General features: G+C 45.1%; 1 protein-coding gene across 1 annotated transcript in view; it reads left to right on the top strand.

Annotated features, from left to right (window-relative positions):
- The window catches only part of cdh19 (cadherin 19, type 2), an 80,899-nt gene that overhangs the window by 34,059 nt on the left and 21,667 nt on the right, over positions 1-25,173 (top strand). Inside the window, 6 exon segments of the mRNA XM_084326061.1 lie at positions 4,519-4,605; positions 4,608-4,637; positions 5,287-5,454; positions 12,553-12,740; positions 13,397-13,650; positions 22,385-22,521. Coding sequence (XP_084182187.1) covers positions 4,519-4,605; positions 4,608-4,637; positions 5,287-5,454; positions 12,553-12,740; positions 13,397-13,650; positions 22,385-22,521 — 864 coding nt within the window.

Raw genomic sequence — 25,173 nt, 5'->3', positions numbered from 1 at the left:
CGACTGCTGCAGGACAGCCTCTGGGTCCTGTATGGACCCGGTCTATCGGGACTATGAGGTCTGCATGGTCGGAGCCTATCAGCAGGGTCGGGGTGGCGCCGTCTATGAGCGGGATAGGTAGTTGACGCAGGTGCACATATTTATCCATCAGCTTGGCGATGGGGTAGGTGTACTGTGATAGTCCTATTTCTTGGCTGGTGAAAGCATTTGTAATCCTATACCGTCTCTCTGGCTGCCCGCTTGCTGCGATAGTGAAGGAGACATTCTTGCCTTTTATCGTCTTTAAATCTCTTCTTATTGTCCGAATCGTCATGTGGTTCTCGCTCCCCCGCAGTCCCAGCTGGGCCGCAGCGGATGCGAGGAGAAGGGTCTTCTCTGACCCGTCATCAAGGACGGCGTAAGTGTCCATGACTTTATCTTGGTGGCTCAATGTTACACGGACTACCTTTAAGAGCACCTGGGCGCCGCTGCTGCTGGCGGGGTCAATGTACATGACACTTGCCTTTGTGCTGCTCGATGGTGCAGGTGCAGGCTTTCTTCTGTTACTGTCGTGTAGGACATCTAGGTGTGCTCCGTCACACCGACTGCACCTCTTCTTTAGGCGGCACTCGGCTGCCATGTGACTGCGCGCACATCGGTAACAGCGCCTGTTGGACTTGATCCATTGACTCACTTCTTCTGCATTCATCTTCTTGAACAGGTCACATTGTGACAGCCAGTGTTCCTTCTCGCAGTACGGGCACACCATCTTCCACTTCTCTTTTCTCGAGGGGGTACTGTGGTTCTTACTGCTCGGTACTGATTCTGATTGGTGCATGACAGTCACTGATCTTCTTCCATCGTTTACTCTCCTAGGTCCCTCTCTGGAGCTTGGTGTTCTCCGCACGAATGTATCCAAGCGTAGGCTGCTGACTTCTCTCGTCAGGAAGTCGGCTAAATCGAGGAGGGATGGTTCGGGACCGTTAGGATCACGGTGGTCTCTTTGCCGCCTAAAGCGCTCTTGTCTGGCGGGCGGCAGCTTCTCTAAAATCCTCTCGACGTTAGAGTTGGCGTATAGCTCGTGCATACCCTTTTCTCGTTGCGCTCCCAGCATCCCTACCAGGGACTGCACTTTTATAGACAGGTCGTCTAGTGAGCGATTGTCTGTTGCTGGGGGTAGGCGGTCAATATGCCTTATCTCTTGGATTACGTAATCCCATATACGTCCATATCTCTGGTCCAGCGCTGCTAGAGCCGCGGTGTATGGGGTCGTAGACGTGGCATAGGCTAGCGCTATATTGTGCGCTCGGGGTACTTTCAGGTGCTTCAGTAATATTGCATACTTGTGGCGTTCGTCAACGACATCCACCATCATTGTCTCTAAGCACATCCGGAGCTCCGTGTACTGTGCTCGATTCTCATGGGTGAAGTCTGGAACGTCGGTGTGCCAATGTATGACGCCGTGGATGGCTGGCACATCGGTGAGCGTTGGGAGAGAGGCCTCCTAGGCGAGTCTCCTCTTGCGCCTCTCTGTGGGCTGGTACCGGCAGGGTACCATGGCCCGCTGGTCCAGGTGCTGTTCCTCGGGGCTGGTCGTGCGTCATGCTCACCCGTGAATAGAGTCGGGGGTCTGTAGCGCAGCGCCGCGGGGGTATAGCCTGGGCTGTACTGGACCTCCTGGTCCGGTGGAGTACTGTGCTGTCGTCGGGCTTGGTTCTCCTCCTCTCCCTCTTCTTCTTCTGTCAGGTCCTCTAGATCCTGTAGTCGTTTATTTAGCCTCTCCGCAGTGTATGCTGCTCCTTCCTTGTAGCTGGGTCTCGCTTGGACCGGTCGGGGAAGGGGGTCTGCGGGGGGTATAGGCTCTCTCTGGTGGTCAAGTTCAGGGTCGCTTGGTCGGTTAGGGGATGCTGCCCTTGACTGTTGTCTCGACGAGGCCCTTGAACCCCTGGCGGAGGGAGAGGGTGTTGCCCTGGTGATCAGCTGCTCCATTAGCTGCGCTTGTAGTCTGTCGCGCTCGGCTTGTAGTCTGTCGCGCTCGGCTTCGCGCTGGATGAGAGCGATGTCGCGCTCTGCTTCTCTTTGGGCACCGTCAGCGGCGCGCTGGGTGTCGGACCGGTCTCTTGCCATATTCTCTTCCGTCTGAAGGCGTCTCATCTCCAGGCGTATGTGCTCTTCTTCGCTCCGTTGCTGTGTTTGGAGTCGGTCGCGTTCACCCTGAAGTTGATCGCGTTCACCCTGGAGTCGATCGCGTTCGGTAGAGGCTGTCAGGCTGACGAGGAACGCCTGTGACAGCATCCTCTCCGCCTCGCTGGGGGAAGACGCTTGTAGAGGTGAGCCGCTCCTGGCTGTCCTCGTTGGGGAGTCCTGGAGCTCTATCTCCTCGGCGCTCTCCTCATCTTGTTCCGTGCAGGGTTCCACCTCTGGAGGGTTGTCTTCCTCCCGGAGCTGGTCGGGGACTACTTCTTCGGTATTGGCGGGGGGTAAAGGCATGTCTGTTCCCTCCTGGTCCCCACCGTGAGCTTGGTCAGTTACATTAGAACCCACTAGGGCCTCTGTGGTCGGGGTAACCTGGTCGTTAAGGTCAGACATAATTTTACTTTCTACTTTTACCGCGTTTACCGTCTGTAGAAGGCTAGGTAGTTGACTGACAGCGTAATCCTCTAAGTACTGAGGTGTCTGTCGTCTGCGCCGCGGGCGTTCTACGTTAGGAGGACCGTTTCGTGGAGTGTTCATCATAGGCCATTTCAATATTAATAACACTATATTAATATTACACTAGTTACCCTCCGGCTCGAAGGACCAATTGTAACTGAGGGGTACAATTCCCTGACTGTATTGATAAGTATGGTATCATTAAACCACTACCGCTTGATGTACTTTAACTTCTGGCCATACAGTACACGATATCTAAGTATGATGAACACTTTCCCACATATGAAATCAGGTCCACACAAATATAACAGTCGAAGGTTTAATATAGCAAAAGGTATATACAACATTCACTTAATTACATTTATGATTTGAATGCACTTGTAAGGCAAATGAGTATTCGTAGGCAAATCAACACTGAATGTCCAATCTCTGGTTACGCAGGAAGCAAGTATACAACCTGGTTCTTTAGGGAAACTATAGCGATGGTACTTAAGGATTATAGCGGGATACTAAAGGGGTCCTGCTGGTTGTAAGTCAGTAAGGGGGGGGGGGGGGTTTGGAGAGCCGTCAGCTGCATCCCATCTGGCCAACGATTCCTGGGGAGAATTCAGGTACAGAAAACAGTGCCCGCAGGATCTTGATCCACAGATGAATACACTTGGGCCCTCTTGTAGACGGTAGCTGTAGGTCCACAACGAAGGAGAAGCGAGGCGGCCTCGGTCTGTGTTGAGCGCCGTCTCACCTGGGCTCCTCTCGGGGGTAATTCCAACACTCACTGGCGTTGGCTGTTATCCGCTCCACAAATCAAAGCACCCAAAGCAAATAGATATTCCATGCCGTATAGGCTCAGCAGTCGTCCGGGTAGGTAATCCAATGTGCAGGTCCACTCGTCCTCGCCAGAACTCCTCGGATGAAAGCACCACGCGTGGTCTGCCCAGCCTGGTTAAGACTCTAGATAACGCGAGGAACGATGGGGGTGCTGCTCACTTTAGAACTTTAACCGAACGATGCACCATACATAATAGACTATTATTACTTAATAGAAATACGTCCCACTCGACGGTACAGTGCCAAACTATGACAATTCAGCTATGAATTTACACGAGGTCTCAATGCCTATTCTGGGGCCAAATAGGCCATACTGCACCACACGTGGGTCGTGGGTGAGGCTTCACGTCTGTTACTAGGTTGGAGGGTAAAGGACTAATGGACTAAAAGAAAGTTCTACTTTACTTGCGCCCTATTTATATGCACGGTGAACAAATAGTACCATTCGTATTTCGGTAGCCGTATTCCTACGCGGAACCGGGGCTAGTTGGGACATGTTCGTCGGCACTATTGAACTTGACTCAAGGGGCCTGTCTGCTGGCGCCAGGTTCTTGTCCAATGAGAGAATGAACTATTATGGGCTGTAGTAGACTAAAGGGATATTCAGTGTATATGTACAAAGAATATACAAGGGATATCAAACGATATACAAATACTATTAAATATATATCCATAAATAAATATATATTCGGTTTAATCTGATCCTTCACAACAATTACCTTATTATAGCCAATTCGCACATTTATATATATATATACATATAGTATCTTTAAAATGCCCGAGTTCAATTTGTATTTAGTATCACCAGCATGCATAATAACAGATAATAATATCTACTGTAATCGACTGTACTTTTTTATTTTTCTCATAGTGCAACCATTTTGAAACTAATTTCAGATCTAGTTGTTCCTATATGCTAACAATAGGGAGGAGAAACTAACTGCGTTTCAATATTTGTCAAATCGTTATCTTTTGTGGCTTATTATCAAGAATAATAACAGTTATTGACATTGCAACCTGAGCCAACTCTGCCTGTGTGATCTGCCCCCTTCCCTTTAGGGACCACCGTAGCTCAGGTGACAGCCACAGATGCTGACGATCCAATGTTTGGAAACAACGCCAAGCTTATCTACTCCATCCTGCAGGGGAGCCATACTTCTCCGTGGAGCCAAAGACCGGTACACAAAAATAATAGTTATTTGTTCTGCTGTTTGAATTAATACTGTAGTTCAGCACTAACACTGTGTGTATGTCACACGCTTCACTACTCCAGGCAACGTTTGTTTACTTGTGTGTGCAAAAGAAAAGCTAAACACTAGAGTTAAAACGACCACTACCGACCGATACACAATGCAATCTTAATGACTAGCTTTTCTCATCTCTCTCTCTCTCTCTCTCTCTCTCTCTCTCTCTCTCTCTCTCTCTCTCTCTCTCTCTCTCTCCTCTCTCTCTCCTCCTCTCTCTCTCTCTCTCTCTCTCTCTCTCTCTCTCTCTCTCTCTCTCTCTCTCTCTCTCTCTCTCTCTCTCACACACACTCTCTCTCTCTTGTCTGTCTGTATATCTACCAATCTCTCTCTATATCTACCTATCTCTGTCTCTCTATATATCTACCAATCTCTCTATATATCTACCTATCTCTGTCTCTCTAAATACCGACCAATCTCTCTCTATACTGTATATATATACCTATCTCTGTCTCTATATATATCTACCTGTCTCTCTATATATCTAACAATATCTCCATATATCTAATAATCTGTTTCTCTCTCTCTCTCTCTCTCTCTCTCTCTCTCTCTCTCTCTCTCTCTCTCTCTCTCTCTCTACCAGGCATTGTGGTGACATCGTGGCCTAACATGGACCGCGAGGCCAGGGAGCATTACCTGGTGGTGGTGCAGGTGAAGGACATGCTAGGCCTCAGTGGCGGTTACTCCTCCTCCACCACGGTGACCGTCACCCTGACGGATGTCAACGACAACGGCCCCACGTTCCAGCATAGTGAGTCACTCGCGTCATCGCTCACTGGCGCTCCTCCGTGAGCCGTTCACGCACAGCAAATCAATAGAGAAATCATCATTCAAATTCTAAAATAAATAAAAGGTGGGATTCTGAGATGACATGCTTATTACAGGTCACATACCGGTATTGTGAAAAATGATTAGTATCATACTGTAGGAATACTTTTTCAGTGCTTGGGTATCTGATGGTCATACTAACACAACTGTGAAATGACAGCCCATCCAGAAGAGGACTGAAACAGAGGGGTATAGAGACATGTTAGAATGCATAATCTGAGTGGTATTTTCAGAAAAAAAACTTCAAAGACATGTCTTAAGTTGGCGACCTCAGAGACGTCATTTTTATATTATTGTTCAATATGTGACCTTTGATATATCCTGGGGGGGGCGGGGGGGGGGGGGGGGGTTGTGTGGTTTGTAGGGCTATTCATATCATTATAGGCATGGTAAGCATGAGATTTAAAGAGGGCCTTCTGCATGATTGCAAAACAATTTGACAGATTTGTTCATTTAAATAATTAGTCGATTAATTGTTGTATTTCTTTAGTATAGTTGCGGCTGGTCCATAGAGGGCGCTAGGGTGCCACCCCCCTGGTGGAAAGTGGTTTGTATTTTTCTATAATTGTAGATTTCGACCTCTAAAAATATAATATAATAAACATTTTTAAAATAAATAATAATTACACATTTTAAGTATGTTTGTGTTTAAAATGCACAATAACGTGTAATATATCAAATATAAATCATTGTTTGTGCATCCTGTCATCCCCTCTCTCTTCTGGGGTGCTCGAAATATCGCCCCACTGACTGGACGTCAGTGTTCAACGCAGCCAATTGAAATATGCACAGGGCAACGTAGCAACTACATTTAGCCAAACAGCATCTTCAAATATGATGCATGAAGTGCGCTTTTTGTAGCACCCCAAGCAGAGTCTTTGGTTTAGTGGTTTAGTGGGTGCGCAGACTGATGACGTCAACAGTGGCGACTGGTCATTAGGGGCAGAGCCCCACCTACACAAATGAATGAATGTATGAGTGCACACATGGACAATTCGTTCAAGCTAGGCATGCTAGACAGCATCAACATCGCCACACAACTGGACAGAGGCTACAGGATTGGTGTGTGAAAACACAACAAAGAGGTGAGAGGTTTACAAGAGGTTTACATTTACGTTTACATTTAGTCATTTATCTGACGCTTTTATCCAAAGCGACTTACAAGTTCTGTACGACAAGCCATCAGGAAGGGCACAACTCTATCAGCTGAGTAACAATGTTCATCAAAGTGTTGAGTGCTACAGTGTAGGTTAGTTTATTAGGACAAGTGCATGACAGTAAGGTTAGTTAGGGTTCGATTTTTTTTACATCTTTAAAAAAATAAATGTATTTCAGATAATGGTTGAAGAAGTGCATCTTTAGTCAATGGCGAAAGATTGGACGGGTTTCGGCTGTCCTAACTGGGGTGAGTAGTTCATTCCACCATTGTGAGGCAAGGACTGAGAAAAGGCAGCTTCTCCTTGATGACCCTCCCGGAGCTCGGATAGGAGTGGGTCTGAGACGGCCAGAAGATGCAGAGCGTAGGGGTCTTGAATGTGTGTAGTTAGAGACCATTGACCGGGAGCTGTTCCCTTTGCCGCACGGTATGCCAGGTCGAGGGCCTTGAAGCTGATTCGTGCAGCAATGGGGAGCCAGTGCAGGTCCCTAAGAAGTGGGGTGACATGGGCAGACTTCGGTAGGTTTGAGATCAGGCGGGCCGCTGCGTTCTGAATAAGTTGAAGAGGCTTGGTGGCAGTGGCCGGGAGGCCAGCAAGCAGTGCGTTGTAGTAGTCGAGGCGGGAGATGACTGTTGATTGGACGAGGAGTTGGGTGGCTTCTTTTGTCAGGAAGGGGTGGATCCTTCTGATGTTGCTCAGGAGGAATCTGCAGGTTCTGGTTGTTGCTGCGATGTGAGCGGAGAACATCAACTGGTCGTCGAGGACAACACCAAGATTCTTGGTGGTCGGGGATGCGGTCACAGCTGCATTCTTGACTGTGATGGAAAGGTCGGTCAAGGGGGAGGATTTGGCCAGCAGGTTGAGCAATTCTGTTTTGCTTAGGTTCAGTTTAAGGTGGTTGGTCGCCATCCAGGCGTAGATGTCGGACAGATCCGCTCAGAGACGTGGATATCTGAGGGAGGGAAGGAGAGGAAGAGTTGAGTATCATCGGCATAACAATGATACGAGAAGGCATGAGACGTGATAATGTTACCCAGAGATTTAGTGTAGACTAGAGGGAGAAGAGAAGGGGTCCTAGGACTGTTCTGTAGTTACTGAAACTGATTGAATATGGCACCGCCCCACCTAGAATAATTTCCACCAGCCGCCACTGATTCCATGCATTCTATATTTACATTTAGCTGACACTTTTATCCAAAGCGACAAGTTCTGTAGAACATGTATACATTCTCCTACTATATATATGTTGTTATTCAGTATGCAGCCAACACTCAGAGACAGAGAGAGAGAAGCAGATAGAGAGACAGACAGAGAGAATGAGAGAGAATGAGAGAGAATGAGAGAGAGAGAGAGAGAGAGAGAGAGAGAGAGAGAGAGAGAGAGAGAGAGAGAGAGAGAGAGAGAGAGAGAGAGAGAGAGAGAGAGAGAGAGAGAGAGAGAGATGGTGAAAGATGAGTCTGCTCTGTTCTGTTTGTGTATGCATGCATGTGTACGTGCATTGCTTAAGCTCACTGGATGAATTTAATCATTCACACATGAAAGGACATTTGTCATGACCTTTGGAAACAAACCTGGCCTTCTCGGAGATAAACCCCTTTAAATGAATGCCCCGGGAGGAAATCAATTTCACAGAGATGAGAAAACAAGGCTGATGCTTTTAACTATGAACGCCAGGATCGCATTTCCGTCCTCACGCTGTTCCAGTCCATACTGTACGCTCATGTCAGAGGGTCCATCTGCATGTTGTGGGGAGAAAGTGCACCGTGAACGGTGTGCTATATTGTGTCACATAATTGCACCTCTAAACTCATTATCAGAGGGAGTTTGTTTTCTGTCGGGGAGTTCGTGACCCTCTCTGCGCCGCCCCTATCTCCCTGTCTCCGGCTGTCCCTGAGCAACGACCGGAGTGTTAAATGTCCCTTGACTAAGACGGGGAGGACGTGACCCTCTTTGCGCCGCCCCTGTGCCTCAAATAGATTGCTATCAGCTCTATCTTTAATCTTTCAAAATGTTCAGTTGCTATCGCTATTAGCTCTATCTTTAATTTTTCAAAATGTACAGTTGCTATTGCATGCACTCATCTGTGTTCCACTACACACATGAGTGCATGCTTACCAACTGTCCGTCTGCAACACTACTATCACCAACATCTAAGAAGGGAGATCCCCCCTTGAATGGCCCTTCTAAGGTTTCTCTCCTCCACACTGCCTGTGGAGCTTTTTTTCCCCTATTGTTAGGTTTTAGTGAGTTTTTCCTTACCTTCGCGTGGGGTATGTCTGGGAGTGCTTGCATTCTTTCATTTATTTGCATCCATCTAAAAATGTTTGCACCTTATGGTGTTCTTGTTCTGTTCTTGACTTATTGTTATGTTTTCTTCTTGACTTGTTTAAAGAAGATCTGTACGGCCCATGGGGACATTAACGTGTGTTGTTGGGCCCTATAAATAAATTTGATTTGATTTGATTTGATTCAGGGTGGGGCGGGAAGGGTGGGTTACGGTGGGGAGGCTGGTTGTTTGTCGAGTATCTCCTAATAGTGGCAACCATCCAAATGGACTCCCTTGAAGACACAATCACATCTTCTCATCTTCTTATTAGAGTTCGACCAGGATTATTGTGCACTTGCCACAACTTTATCTTTGACTCACACAAATTGACTCCCCCACCACAATGTTCTCGCTTCCTATCCTTTTGCACATAGACTAATATCTCGACTGTTGTCGGGTCGCAAACTTTTAAAAAGGCCCATCCTTCCCGGTTTGGTTATGGAGCACATCATATTTTGTGGTGGTACAGATGAAAGCGGCTGTGTGGGATCACACAGTTCTCTCTCTGACACAATGGGAATGGATGAAATGACTATTTTCTGAGTCCTTCGGCTGGCGTTAAAGACGTACTTAAAGAGAGATGTGTGATAATTTGGAATGAGATCCGTTAAGCCGTATGCAAATTACAAATTCAGGTTCAAGTTTATTTGTTACATACAAGCGTATACACATACATTACATTGCAGCGGAATGCTTTCTCTGTGCGTCCCCCCCCCCCACCCCGAACTGTGCATAGCAAGATAAAAACAAGACAGTAGAGCAGTACTGCTCAGTAATAAATAAAACACCTTAAATAGCATAACAGTAAAAATATATGGTGCAATAACCATCAAATATGAACCTTCAAATATAAGTATCTTAACCCTTCAGAAGACGCTGCCTGGTGCAATGGATGTGAAAATGAATGAGGTGAGATAATATGGCTTAGGCTATATACTGTACATTAGTGAAAATGAGTAGTTAGATATAGAAATAGACTATGGGTGTAGGTAGATATAACATATATACTGTACATACAGTAATGCAAATGAAAGATATTTAGATATCAATGTAGATCTAATTTACAATGACATTGAGAGGAACAATACATAATACAAAAACTATATAAAAACTGAAAAGTCAATCAATTAAACAATTAAAATCAATCAAAACAATTACAGGCTGAGGTGAAATGGTTGGCCATTATATATTTAAAGTAAACTGACCAATGGATATTCAAATATTGAGTTTTAAAGTGCTTTGCAAAACATTCCATGTGTCAGGGGCTAAAAGCTAAACGCACATTTTCCTAATTCAGTGCAAACTCTGGGGACCTTAGGCGTAAGCCAATCACCAGAGCGAGTACGATAGAGTCCACATGGATTATATATGGATACATATAGCCATGGAAGATATACTGTATACATACCGTAGTTTGTTCAAATGAATTATAGTAAGTATAGTATAGTATAGTATAGTATAGTAATCTTTTAGAGTCATTGTTAAGGATTAGACTCTTCTCTTGAGCCTCTCTGTGGCCTTGCCTGACCTGCACCAGAGAGAAGAGACTGTTGCTCGGGTGGCTGGAGTCTTCTGTGATTCTCTTGGCCTTGGTCGTACACCACTCTGTGTAGTCCTGAGCAGTGGGGAGTACAGCTCCAGGGTTCTGCAGGTCACTGGTGGGGGGGGGGGGACACTGTACAACTGTACAAGCAAAACTGTACATTGGAATATTGACAACCATACTTGGTCATTTACTGTACATTGGAGGGGGTTGGGTTAGGACATTTACATGGGCCAGTTTCGAATTGTAGTCTCCCGTAGGTGTTCTTTGAGAGTGTTTTTGAAAGTGGGTAGTGATTCACATTCCTTTACAGCTTTGGGTAGGGCGCGTTCCACATTGATGTGGCATAATTGCGAAACGTGTTTAGTCCCTTGTTTGAGCTGAATCTGGGTTTAACATGATTTGTGGAGCTCCCTCTGGTGTTCGTGGTATTCACTGACCTTTGGGAAGTATTTTGACATGTACATGGGTACCTTGGTTGTGTAGTGTATCTTGTAGACCAGGCCCATTGCAAGTTGCTGTACTCTGTCGTCTACTCTAAGCCATCCTAGGTTGTCAAAGTGGGCAGGGGTGAGGTGGGTTCTAGGAGTAAGGTCAAGCAGTAGTCTGACCAGTTTGTTTTGAGATGTTTGTAATTTAGTTTTTAGAGCCTTTGAGGTGCTTTGGTACCATTAGGTGCAAGCATAGTCGTAGTACCCTTGTATGAGTGCTCCTGCCAGAGTCTTCAGGGTGTTCTTGTTTACCAGAGAGGAGATCCGGTACAAGAATCGAGTTCGTTGGTTGGTTTTTTTATTACATTGGATGCCATTTTGTCACAGGACAGATTAGCCTCTAGGATGGAGCCCAGGTAGGTAATTTCATCTTTCCTTGTGACAATATTGTCACCCACTGTAACTGAGAAGCCGTCGGTCTTGCTGAGTTTGTTATTTGAGGGAGGGTGGTTGATTGACAGATGTGGATGGGACGGTGTTCCAGAGGAAGGGTGTGGCAACTGAAAAGGCCCTGTGGACCGCTTGGCCCTTCGGTCAATCAGTGTCCGTTGTTCACTCTCTCCACTAGGACCTGTTGATCCTGAGAGGGTTGTACCTGTGGTTCCTCTCTGTTTCCTCTGAAAGTCAAAATCAACTCCTTTTGGTCCTGCTGATGTTCAGTGAGAGGCTGTCCTCCTGGCCCACCACAGCTGTGTCGTCTGCAAACTTGACGATGGTGTTGGAGCCATGCATGGTCATATAGTCACATGTATATAAAGGGGGGGGGGGGGGGGGGGGCTCCCATGTTGAGGATGAGGAGGTGCAGTTGCCTACCCTCACCATTGATGTCTGCCTGTCAGGAAGTTGAGGACCCACCCTCACCATTGATGTCTGCCTGTCAGGAAGTCGAGGACCCACCCTCACCATTGATGACTGCCTGTCAGGAAGTCAAGAACCCACTGGCATAGGATGTTAAAGCCCAAGCCCCTGAGCTTGGTGATGAGCATGAGCGTGGTGGGGGGGTGATGAGCAAGAGGGTGGGGGGGGGGACTATGTTGTTGAATAATGAGCTGTACTCAACGAACAGCATCCTCATGTGATTCTCAAGTATGCAGTATTCTTCAGTGGACCAATTTGGATAGTAGGCAAGGGTCTAGGGTGCTGGAGAGAGAGGAACACATGTTCAGTAGCCTAGCTTCTCATAACACTTCAATGTCTGTGGAGGTGAATGCACAGGGACAATAGTCAACTTCTTGAACCAAGTGGGAATGACAAACTGAGACAGGGAGAGATTGAATATATCCTGAATACCGATGCTAGTTGGTCAGCGCAGACTTTTAGGACACATGTGGGTATGTACCTGCTGCTTTCCTGGCATTCACCTTTTTAATAAAGGACATCCTCACGTCACACTCCGTGATCCTGAACACACGCTTCTCACTGGCGACGCCTCTCGTTTACGATGACCAGGGAAATCTCGCTGAGTGCGTCTTTAAAATAAAAAAAATATCTTTTGTCTCTCCAGACCTGTACACCTTCGCTGTTCCTGAAGATGCGGCGGTGGGCACCACGGTGGGCAGGATCATGGCGGATGATGGCGATGTCGGCGTTAATGCCAGGATGAACTATAGCCTGGAGGACCTGGAGGAGAGCACCACCTTCACCATACAAACAGACCCTGTGACACAGGAAGGAGTGGTTTTGCTGGCCAAGGTCAGTTCGAACAACAACCTTTTTGTAGTCATACAAGTGGTTTGCATCCTTTTTTCCTCTTCTATTTCCTGATTTATAGGGACATTTACCACACTTCCAAAAGTTAAAAACCATCACACGGTAATGACCTGTCAAATACCTTCATCTGAATGATTTTATTTCTTTTAATAGTATTTTTTACTCTCTTGGGCATGATATTGGATCTTATTTCATAGACCAGACTTAATGTATTCTAGATAGATGTTTCCCGTGACACAGTGGGTTGATTTAAATGGCCTTGTGATAATGAGGGAAAAAAAGAAAGAAAAGGAAGTACGGGTTGAGAAATGCTATAATGATTTGCATGCTGTTCTTCGTTTTTTACAACCAGCATCATGTTGTTAATCACAAACACAATATTATTTAATGTGCACTCCCAGCTGGTTGATACTCATTGACATTTACAAAGCCACTTTCCTCACCCATTCTGAGTGTTGTATGGCTGATTTGTCCTTTGCGCCAACTCATTTGAAGACATATTTCTTGACATCTAACCAACAAAGTGTTTTTTTCCGTTCCACTTGTCCCACAGTAATAGTGGTAACTGGCTAAAAGGCGATGAGGAATGAGCTTCGCATAAAGAGGTGATACTGATTTTCTAAAACTTTAACTTTCAGCCACTGGACTATGAGAGCAAGAGGCGTTTTGTCATGGCTGCCGAGGCGGTCAATGACCACATAGACACTCACTTTCTGAGTTATAACGACTTCAGGGACAGGACCACCCTCAAGATCGCCATTGAAGACGTGGACGAGGCTCCTGTGTTCCTCTCCCTTGTCTACGAGTGGAAAGTCCCAGAGAACGCACTGGTGGGAACTGTGGTCGGCACGGTTAGCGCCAGAGACACCGACGCAGTCAACAATCCCATCAGGTAATGTGACCCACGCTCCACACACTCCCCCAGATGGGTCTCACATGCCACACACAAAGGACACCTGTCCCAAATATAGGTCAGCTGTATTCAATGATTGAAACAAAGAAAAGCCTGGGCCATTAATTGAAGTTTTACGGTGTTCAGGCTTGGGTAGAGCAGAGTGGGGGGAGGAGCATTCACCTCAGAAAGCTCCCTCCATGGGGTGAAAAATCATTCCATTTCAAATAGCGTTACTGGCTCGGTGCATCCATTTTACCCTTGATCTCTGTGGATAACCCGTACATGGCCATATTTATCTCATATTACTTTAGTAGGAAATGAGCCCTGCTGAATAAATCATGGCTATTTTATTTTTTATACCTCACAGGCTTCTCTATCTATTGCTGTGGTATTATCACAAAGGGACGCGGCCGGGACCTATGAATGTAATAAAGCACCATACGGAGCGGCATATGGAATTCATATTTCCAGTCATTTGCAAGGAGGACACGTTGCAGAGGAGGGCTGGAGCCTATAGTCCGTCCCAGTAGAGCTAAAGAGTGGCGGGCTCTCTGCGTATCGCCCACACTCTCTCTCCATTCTATCTGTGTCTCCACCTTTTACATTTTTTATAGTTTTTAGATGGTGCTCCTCTTGATAATGTCAATTAATATAAGTATTTGGATCTTTGGCTTGATTCTTAACTCACTTTCAAGTCACATATTGATGCTGTGATAAAGAAAACAAATTGTAGCCTGAGAATATTGTATCATTCTATTAACCGTTTTTCCCTCCATGTTAGAAAAATAATTATTACACAGCTGGTGGACTACGCAAATATAGTCTATCAGAACACCTCACTATCGGGGTGCTCCAGTAGCACGCCACATAGCGCGCTGAGTCGCGAATCGGTCGTCCCGGGTTCGTTTCCCAGTCCCCGCGACCATTTGCGCATGTCTTCCCTACCTCTCCTCCCGTTCTCCCTCTCTCCCTCTATCGGTCCTGCGTGGCCAGAAAAAGCTGAAAAGGCTAAAAAAAATAAAAGAACACCTCACTATCAAACCTCCGTCCTTTAAATGTCACTTATAATAGTGTATGCAAATTTGTATTTGAGGTGTCCTTGTAGAAGCCACAACTGTCTTATGTTTGAGTCGTTAAACTGGCTTTCCCCTCAATTCAGAAGACATTTTCATTGGTTTCTAGGGCTGTCTTAAATACTTCGAAGTTTTGTTCATTGGGCATGGGATTCGAACTGGAATTTTTTTTTCTTTTTTTATAATAATAAAACATATTTGTTTTCTTTTTCTTTTTTTACCTGCAAAATCTTGCGCCTCCAATGCAACGGACGTCATATGCCTCATTAACTCTGCCTATCTTTGTTAACTACAACAAGCACATGGAGATTCCTCATTAACTCCTCTCTGTGTTGAATACAACTTGCTGCTTTTATAAAGCCTCAAATGACGGCTTACAATATTTCATAAAAGCAAAGTGTTTCGTTTGTCTAAGATTTAAAAAGGTTTAAACATTACAGCACTGACAATTCTCTATAGTATTTTTAGTTTAACTGTGTTTGATAAGACACCCAGTCAGCAGAAGTGTCCCGACCCATATACAAACATGTCTTAATAAAACCTGCTTAATTAATAGAGACAAAGGCAGAATTCAACTTAACTACATATAAATATTTATATAATTGTTTACTTTATAGACGAAGGTTGCAACATAATTATGTAATGTAATGTCGTTGGCTGTGTAACGGAGAGCAGCCGCCCAGGCAGCGCAGCTCCAGACTCCTTATTCATTTAATTAATTAATCCAATCCACTTTATTTATAGAGCACATTTAAAAACAACAAAGTTGACCAAAGTGCTGTACAAGTCCCACAACATAAGAAAAAAAATAAAATAAAAAATTTAAAGTTTGACGCCAACATTTTTTCCGAAGGTCAACCCTATTGGTTTCATGTAATTTACTTTAATTACCCCCCCCCCCCCATCTAAAGCAGTTCTTAATTCCATATAGTTCATCCTATAATTTAAGACACACGGATCATCCTTTCTTTATCATACCTCGAACCACCAAAGTTATTGGTCGACTCGCCTTATAAAGCTCCAGCTGATTGGAACAAACTGCCTAGTTGACTCAGATCTCTCACATCTTACCAGTTATTTACAGTAGAGGTTTGATTTTTAAGAGCTGGATCTGTAAGACATCTTTGTTTACTCATCTGCAGACTACTTGCACTTGCTAGAATCTGATGTACTGTGTTATGGTTTACATGTTTACAGATCAAACTGTCATTTGTTGTGTACACTTATATGCAGGGGCCGACCTTCCTACAGCCGATATAGGCGGTCGCCTAGAGCGCCACCCAGAGGGGGGCGCCAAAAAAAAAGAAAAAAAAAAAAAAAATTATTTTTCTTTGTGCAGTTTTGGCCATAGATATATATAGAACACTAGATAGCTTGCCCGCGCTGCCGGCCAATGGAGAGCGACGTCACTGAACCGCCGCCATCTTGCGGAGGTCAGTCTTGAGTGAGAGTGAGTGAGCTGCACAGACTAAAATACTCATAACTCACTGAAATATTGACGGATTTACAAACGGTTTGGTTTATTACAAGCATTATTAACGTGGCTATGATTCAAGCGGTTTGTAAAAAAAAACATCTTCAAATTCTTTTTTTTATAAGTATGCAGTATCATAACTACATTTTTGATGTTTATAGCAAACCAACCCGTTTGTAAATCCGTCAATATTTCAGCGAGTTATGAGTATTTTTGTCTGTGCAGCTCACTCACTTTCACTCAAGGCTGACCTCCGCAAGATGGCGGCGGTTCAGTGACGCTGGTGACTCCGCCTTAAGCTATCTAGTGTTCTATATATATCTATGGTTTTGGCGCCCCCCTCTAGATCTGCAACCATTATTTTAACATAAAAACAATTCTAACATAAGGGAAAATGAGCCAAAAATCTAAAACGGTCGGTCGGTCTGAGCCTCAGCTTTAGGTGTTCACAGTCAGAACATGCTAGAGCGCTGTGCATTGATGGGTATCGGTCAAGTGTTTATAGAATTGAGCATTGAGGAAAGAAAGACTAACGTTAGAGAACTATGAAGAGGCAAAAGCCATCCGGCCATCCAGTTTAAAAAGAGAAGAAAAGAAGAAGACGAGAAACGTGCCAAGGTGAAAGGTATGCAATTTTGTACAACTTCCAAGACCTGCCACACCAAGAGCTGATGAAGCAAGCAAAGGCACTTGTACACACCTTAAACCATGGAGGGCAATCTGATTTGGATGGGAAGGAGCTGGCTCAGGAGTTGGACAATTTGATGTGATTGATGACTTTGCAGCGAGGAAGGCCAGAAGGATTGCACTGTAAATGGAAACCAGTAGGAGCTACAGGCTAACCTTGAAGTCTGATGATAGGGAGTGTAATGTAAATAGTTCTTTAGACAAAGTTAATTTGTAATTTTTTGTTTGTTTATTTAGCATATTATATTTTGATTATATATGTGTAACATATTTTACAATACATCATTTTCTTTTAAAGCAAATTTGCACGTTATTTTATTGTTTGTTGTTATTATTGTTTGTTGTTATTATTATTATTATTATTATTATTATTATTATTATTATTATTATTATTATTATTATTATTATTATTATTATTATTATTATTATTATTATTATTATTATTATTATTATTATTATTATTATTATTATTATTATTATTATTATTATTATTATTATTATTATTATTATTATTATTATTGTTGTGTGTTAGCTAAGTTGTTTATTTGTTTTAATTCTTTAGTGTGCATTTTACATTTATTCTTAGCTCTTGTTCTTGCTTGTAAAAATGATAGGTGCAGTACTTTACTGTATAACTGTTAACCCTTTCACTGCCACACGACGGAGGTTTAACCCTTTACTATCACACAACCGACGGTCGTGAACGGGTTAACCTTCGGTGTATTGTCGCAGTGAAAAGGGTTAACTGGTTGGTAGCGCGGCGATGTTTTAGATTTTTGGGGGGGGGGGGCTCAGACCGACCGACCGTTTTAGATTTTTGGCTCATTTTCCCTTATGTTAGAATTTTTTTTATGTAAAAATAATGGTTGCAGATATAGAGGGGTGCGCCAAAACTGCGCAGAGCAAAAAAAAATATATTAAATATATTCACCACTGCGGCGCAGTGGTGAATCTCGCCTAGGGCGCCAAATGTGCTAGGTCCGCCCCTGCTTATATGGGAACATAATATTGACAATCCTCTTGGGAGGAATCAGTGTGGACTGTGGGGGTGAGGTTGGGAGAGCGTCTGTCAGTGTATTTTGTTGTCCTGTGTTTTGTTTTGTTATGTATTGTATGTTTTATAATTTTATGTTAATAAGACATTGGGCGACGGCCATTAGCCTTATCCTTGTAGCTAACGCGCCAGGTTTCCATAGCATATTTTCACTGTGCGTCACTATGTTTGGAGAGCTATATATATATTCTATATTATAGCTATGGAGACAATACTATGGTCATTTGACAGTGACTTTCTTCCATCGAACATACAAAAAAGAGATAATTTTTTCATGTATACGTATAGTTTAGGAGTGATCCGGGATAATTCCTGAAAAGCTGAGTTATAGGGCGCTACATGAATTCTGCTATGCGTTGGCATTTCTTGCCTGGACACGCTACTATTTCCAAATCAAATGTATCTAATAGGTATTATGTTTACGTTTTTTTATGCTTTGATGGCCAGTAACGGCATTCGTTTTGAACACCCCACACGCTGATCAGCTGGATCGATATGAAAACTTTGTACAATCAAGCTGGAATTGACGTCAGATAGTCCTTACCTTTGATCGGGGGTATTCCAAAAAGAATATTCCAATTGTCTGATCGCGATTTCCAGTATTGGTGTCCATCGTGTCCTCGACATAATCCGGCACACACATGCATGGAGGGTCATTGGACGCGTTTCAATGTAATCGGGTGAACCGCTAGACTCGCCTGACCCAAAATATGGCGCCCCGAGGGATTTAAGTGTAACACCCGGTGTGAAGGAGGGTTTCGAAGGGTGGGTGATACTGCCACCTAGCAGGATGCTGCCGGTATTGCCGGTACTCTGGCGATCTCAGAATGATTCCCTATGGTAACCCCGAGGTCCGTGTGCCTGAAATGAATACAAATATAGAATAAAAGAAATAATGACCAAAACCCGAGATATCTCGGGTCTGGCACCCCACCGCATGGCGAGTTAACCTGGGATATCTGGGGTCTGGCGCCGAATGTGTTAACAGGCGCCCCCAAAATTGGCAATTTTAGTTTTTGTTTTTGAGGACTGCATACTTTTTTTGCAAACCAAAATACTATACTTTATACTTATAGCACATGCATGAGCCTGGTCTCTTTTGAAAGATGACATTCTGAAGTTTCTGATACAAATAAAACGTAAGGTTATCCTATAACCCTAGTTATATGAGTATAGCGAGCGCTCTGCTCTATTGGAACTATCCCTTTATCCACTCTAATAATGAATAACTTTCTCCACATGCACACACCTATTTCCCTCCACCTGGCCACACCCACATCCGCTCCTATGTAAGCGGGGTCGTGGCCACACAAACAGCTCCTTCCCAAGTCTTTCACCACCGAAGGCGAAGACCATGGGGTCCTCAGTGAGTCAGAGCAGAGCGCTCGCTATACTCATATAACTAGGGTTATAGGATAACCTTACGTTATATATCGTATAGCTTTACAATCTGCTCTATTGGAACACAGGAGCTGAGCAGAGCGAAAAGCTCGACAGATGTACCCGCTGAGGCCCCCTACAACCATCAGAACCGGGGAGGACCCGAGCCCACCGGTCCTCCCTAGTGGAGGATGGGAGGGACATCGGATCCGAGAGGGTTTAGCACCTCAAACACACCGTGGGACTTACCTTCGTTCAGAAGGACCCGCGACCACTCTGGCGCGCATCCCACATGCCACCAGGGAACGGACGGGAAGCAAAACACCCCTGTCACAGCCCCCAACATCACGGGGTCGAAGGTCAAGAACCCAACCCCGTGGCAAGGCTGCAGCAGCGGAGCGCGGAGGAGGTCCCAAGCCTAGGATAACCTGAGGGATAGGACCCCCTGAAAAAAGGGGCCTGGTGAGGCCAACAAGGCCGCAGCATCGGGACCCCACCAGACGGTCACTGGTGACATCACCCCCCACATCGCCAGCGTATCGGACAGGGCCCAAATCAAGAGCAGGCCCTTCCCCCCTTGGCACGCCGCTCTGAAGCACTCTTCAGGAGGCTACCCCCCCACAACACTGCAGGGCCAAACATTTAATTTAAATTTTTTTTTATCGGATCGGGAAATATCGGTAGATACTCAAAATCACATGATCGGGATCGGATCGGGAGCCAAAAAACGTGATTGGGACATCCCTAGTGTATACAGACACTTTCGGTGGTGAAAGTAGGGAAGGAGCTGATTGTGTGCCCACGACCCCGCTTATATAGGAGCGGGTGTGGCCAGGCGGAGGTAAATAGGTGTGTGCATGTGGAGAAAGTTATTCATTATTAGAGTGGATAAAGGGATAGTTCCAATAGAGCAGAGCGTAAAGCTATACGATCTATAACTCACATTTAGTGCTAATGAAATAGAGTAACATAGGTCTGAACTTGAGTTGTAGAAAAACTTGTTACTCACGTTTTTCTGTAGTAGTTAGTAGTCCAGAATGAGTATTTCCAAAAACAAATTTGTATGGCTGAAAAGACACCCTGGGTCCATAGCCTGAAGTATTTTGTAGTACATGTCCAAATTCTTTCAGAAATGAGTGATTAGAACTTAGAAGCGGTTTTGGTAAAAGGTGAGAGGGCTCAGAAAACGATTTTCTCATAGACTTCAATGCATTTGACGGAGAATTCTCTTCCTGTTTTGGCTTGAGACTTTTCACCTAGATTCCTGATTCGCTCATTCCCACGTGGGATACCATTGGAAATCCCTACTCATTGGTTACAACCCTGTCCAATAATTATCGATATCGCCAAATGATTGACGGAGGTAGAGGCTCGAGAGTCAGGAGTGGTATTTGAACTTGAATTTGTACTTCGGCGCACGCCTCACATATCGACATTTAACTCGAGAACCACTGGACGGATTTTGTCAACTGAATCGACAGGCTATCGACAGGCAACAAAGAGGGCTTTAATTCGATATATATATTGTATTAAAAATATGCACACTCAAGCCGCTAGAGGTCGCCAAAGTGCCGGTGGGAAAATCATCCTCAAGAGAAAGGACCCCTTCGAAAACGAGATATCTCAAGGGGTTTATCCTTCAAATACATTTCAAATGATAGCTCCAAAGCTCAAAATCTAAAGTCGAGTTCAGAATTGGCTCATTTGCCATGTCAACCAAGTTCTATTCTATCCAATTTCTATTCGTATTCCCCCCCCCCCTCTAGTTCACTGTAGTACAATGAATGTTTATTTATTGATTAGTATATTCATGCCATTCATTTTAATTAATGTAGCTATGATGAAATACAACTATATCCATCTTTGTCCACATTCAATGAGAAAAACATTGTAAAAAAATTAAATATCAAGGTTACATCACTTCTATTTAGTTGATTCAACTAAGAAAAGTCAACGCCAAAAGGTTACTTGAAATTATAAGTTGAGGCAACCTATGGTTTTTTACAGTGTAGGATTGCTGAAGCAAAAAGTTGTTGAAAATATTATCTGTTGAGCAACATTATCTTGAACTAAATATACCATTGTAATAATTATTTTACGTCTATTGCCATACTGAGAATAGTATTCAGTATTCAGCACAAGACCTTAGCAGACTACAGAGAGTGGCCCATTCAGCCGAACGCACAATTGGAGGTGGGCTTCCCACTCTCCAAGACATTTACAACAAGCGTTGCAGGAGTAAGGCTAGAGAATAATAAAAGACTCTAGCCACCCAAATAACTGCCTCTTTGAACTGCTGTGGTCAGGCAAGCGATACCGGAGTCTCATGGCAAGCACAGAGAGACTCAGAAGGAGCTTCTATCCCCAGGCCATCAGGATGCTCAATGACAATAACACTATGTAACAAACCATCAATACACTCACAGCACACACATCCACACGTACACACTCACTTTAAATAAACAACTCACTGTAGCACCCACTTTACCCACTTTAGACACTTTAACACTTTATATTTATTGGTAAAGAGATTTGCACTACAACTCATACCTCATTGCACCTTACCCTAAGTTGTACTTCATCCCATTTCTGCATTGTACTGTATATTGTATTGTAACTCAGTTACTTTTTCTCTACTCTGCATTGTATATTGTATATATGTATATTGAACACTTTTGTTTTGTTTACACTTGTCTACGTACTTGACTTTCTATTTTATACTTATTTTATACTTATCTATTTTTATCTAGCACACTCTCAGGAGCAAAACAGAAAGAAGCATTTCATATAAAAGTATTCTGTATTTTTGTATGACAACTAATAAAGAAACTTGAAACTTGAAACAACAAAAGAGTTTGTTTACGTCTCTGTCTCAACTTTTAAAAATCATTTTATTTCACTGCTCGCTGTTGCCATCGCTTAATTTCGGTGTGTGCGTGAGCTGTGGATATCTGTCAGATGATAAAAAAAATACCAGTTTTCCCTCCCCATGGCATTGCAGCGTTTTGTGTGCCTAGAAAAGAATTCCACTTGCTAAATGTGTCCTTGCGATTTTTCTTTCAGATACTCAATTGACAAAAGCAGTGATATCAGACAAGCCTTCAAAATAGACCCAAACAATGGAACCATAGCTGTCGCTAAACCTTTGGACCGTGAGACTGCAAACTGGCACAATGTGACGGTTGTAGCCAAGGAGACAAGTAAGATGAATTTCATATCCTATATACAATAGTACCCTGGTAATAAGGCCAGGCAAAACGCACATTTCCTTAGATAAGAAACCCATCTACAGTATGTCTGATGGTAATGCACTGATGACAAATCTAAATTGTGCAGGGAACAAAGCAAATCCATTCAACTCCCTTGAAAGGGTTTATTTTACAGCTCTTTCACTAGTCCTGCGCCAGTGATGAGACGGGACACATGGCTAAAGGTACAAGGTGTTTATTGATAACTGGCAAATGGAGCAGAGTCGAGAATAGAGGGGTCAATACATGTGCCTTACTGGCGGCTTGTCGTGGATGCACTGGGTGCGCGCTCGGCAAGGTGGGATGGGGGCGGGGCAGGGAGTGAACACATGCGGCCGGCCGTCTTTGATCGACACCGGAGTTGCCGGCGTAAAAGGGGAAGCGCGGAAACCGAGCGTGCAGACTGAGGGGTGCAGACTGAGGGGCGCAGACTGAGAGGAGCAGACTGAGGGGTGCAGACTGAGAGGTGTAGACTGAGGGGTGCAGACTGAGAGGAGCAGATTGAGGGGTGCAGACTGAGGGGCGCAGACTGAGGGTGCAGACTGAGAGGTGCAGACTGAGGGGCGCAGACTGAGAGGTGCAGACTGAGGGGTGCAGACTGAGAGGTGCAGACTGAGGAGCAGACTGAGAGGAGCAGACTGAGGGGTGCAGACTGAGAGGTGCAGACTGAGGGGTGCAGACTGAGAGGTGCAGACTGAGAGGTGCAGACTGAGGAGTGCAGACTGAGGGGTGCAGACCGAGGAGTGCAGACTGAGGAGTGCAGACTGAGAGGAGCAGAATGAGGGGTGCAGACTGAGAGGTGCAGACTGAGGAGTGCAGACTGAGGAGTGCAGACTGAGGAGTGCAGACTGAGAGGTGCAGACTGAGGGGTGCAGACTGAGGAGTGCAGACTGAGGGGTGCAGACTGATGGGGTGCAGACTGAGGAGCAGACTGATGGGGTGCAGACTGAGGAGCAGACTGAGGGGTGCAGACTGAGGAGCAGACTGAGGAGTGCAGACTGAGAGGTGCAGACTGAGGAGTGCAGACTGAGGAGCAGACTGAGGGGTGTAGACTGAGGGGCGCAGACTGAGGGGCGCAGACTGAGGGGTGCAGACTGAGAGGTGCAGACTGAGGGGTGCAGACTGAGGGGTGCAGACTGATGGGTGCAGACTGAGGAGTGCAGACTGAGGGGTGCAGACTGAGGAGCAGACTGAGGGGTGCACACTGAGAGCTGCAGACTGAGGAGTGCAGACTGAGAGGTGCAGACTGAGGAGCAGACTGAGGGGTGCAGACTGAGAGGTGCAGACTGAGGAGCAGACTGAGGGGTGCAGACTGAGGAGTGCAGACTGAGGGGCGCATACTGAGGGGTGCAGACTGAGGAGCAGACTGAGGAGTGCAGACTGAGGGGTGCAGACTGAGGAGTGCAGACTGAGGGGTGCAGACTGAGGGGTGCAGACTGAGGAGCAGACTGAGGGGTGCACACTGAGAGCTGCAGACTGAGAGGTGCAGACTGAGGGGTGCAGACTGAGGGGTGCAGACTGAGGAGTGCAGACTGAGAGGTGCAGACTGAGAGCTGCAGACTGAGAGGTGCAGACTGAGGGGTGCAGACTGAGGAGCAGACTGAGGGGTGCAGACTGAGGAGCAGACTAAGGCGTGCACACTGAGAGCTGCAGACTGAGAGGTGCAGACTGAGAGGCGTGTCCAAGCTATGCGCTGGGAGATGTACATGTGTGTGAATCCCTGAGCACCCAGCCAGCTTTACCACAGGAGCTGGAGAGAAGGCTGAGCTTGGAGGTGATGTGAAGGGTTGGTTCGGATGTACATGTTGTAGGTGCTTGAGGACCAGCGACGAGGTGTTATTTCGGGAAGGCCGTTGTGGGTGGCGGTGGTGGGTACACCTATGCAGAAATAGTGGGGTGAGAAGTTATGGGCAGGAAGATGTGAGAAATGACAACCTTTATACAACCTGTGGACATGTGTGTTTATTGGCGAGATTGCTACAGTAGTTTCACACGTGATCTCGTATTTCAAACTGTTCTGAGCATGGAATCCTGCAACCATCAAGGTGGACATAACTTTGATTGTTTTTAAACAATAATTTTCTACGTCATGCCATGCTGAATAAACATGATTTAAGGTATTTAGAGAAAGAAAGACTCACGTATCCCTGCAAGAAAGTGGTCACATTGTTACTGCAGTAACACAGAGTGGCAAATTCACAAAGGGATTGCTCAGCTTTTTCTGACGCTATGCCTGTGTAAATAGCCCCGAAACACAGTTTGCTACGGTATTCACAAAGCAAGCACAAAGGGTGAAATGCGGTGGTAATTGCGTTGCCATCAGCATTGCGTCTCGGTGCATCGGTGCTATTTGCGGCTATTTAAATTATGTAATATGGGCGGAACATGTGCCCCTTTCTATGCAAATGAGGCGCATCGCAAAAACACTCCAATTCACAAACTTCAGCGCTAATTGCCATGCGCAGTTAAAGCGACGCTATTTACTTCAGCTATTTACTAATATCTTCAGAGATTTGGTGGTAACTAAGCGCATTTATAAGGGGGTGTCATTGCCAGCGTCTCAGGTGATCATGGCAGCAGTAATTGTTGCCAGGCGAAGGCATT

This window comes from Notolepis coatsorum (genome assembly GCF_963971535.1).
Source record: "Notolepis coatsorum genome assembly, chromosome: 12".
In the NCBI taxonomy this organism is placed as follows: domain Eukaryota; kingdom Metazoa; phylum Chordata; class Actinopteri; order Aulopiformes; family Paralepididae; genus Notolepis; species Notolepis coatsorum.
The sequence above is the reverse complement of the archived record's forward strand: the minus strand, read 5'-3'. Positions and strand labels throughout refer to the sequence as shown.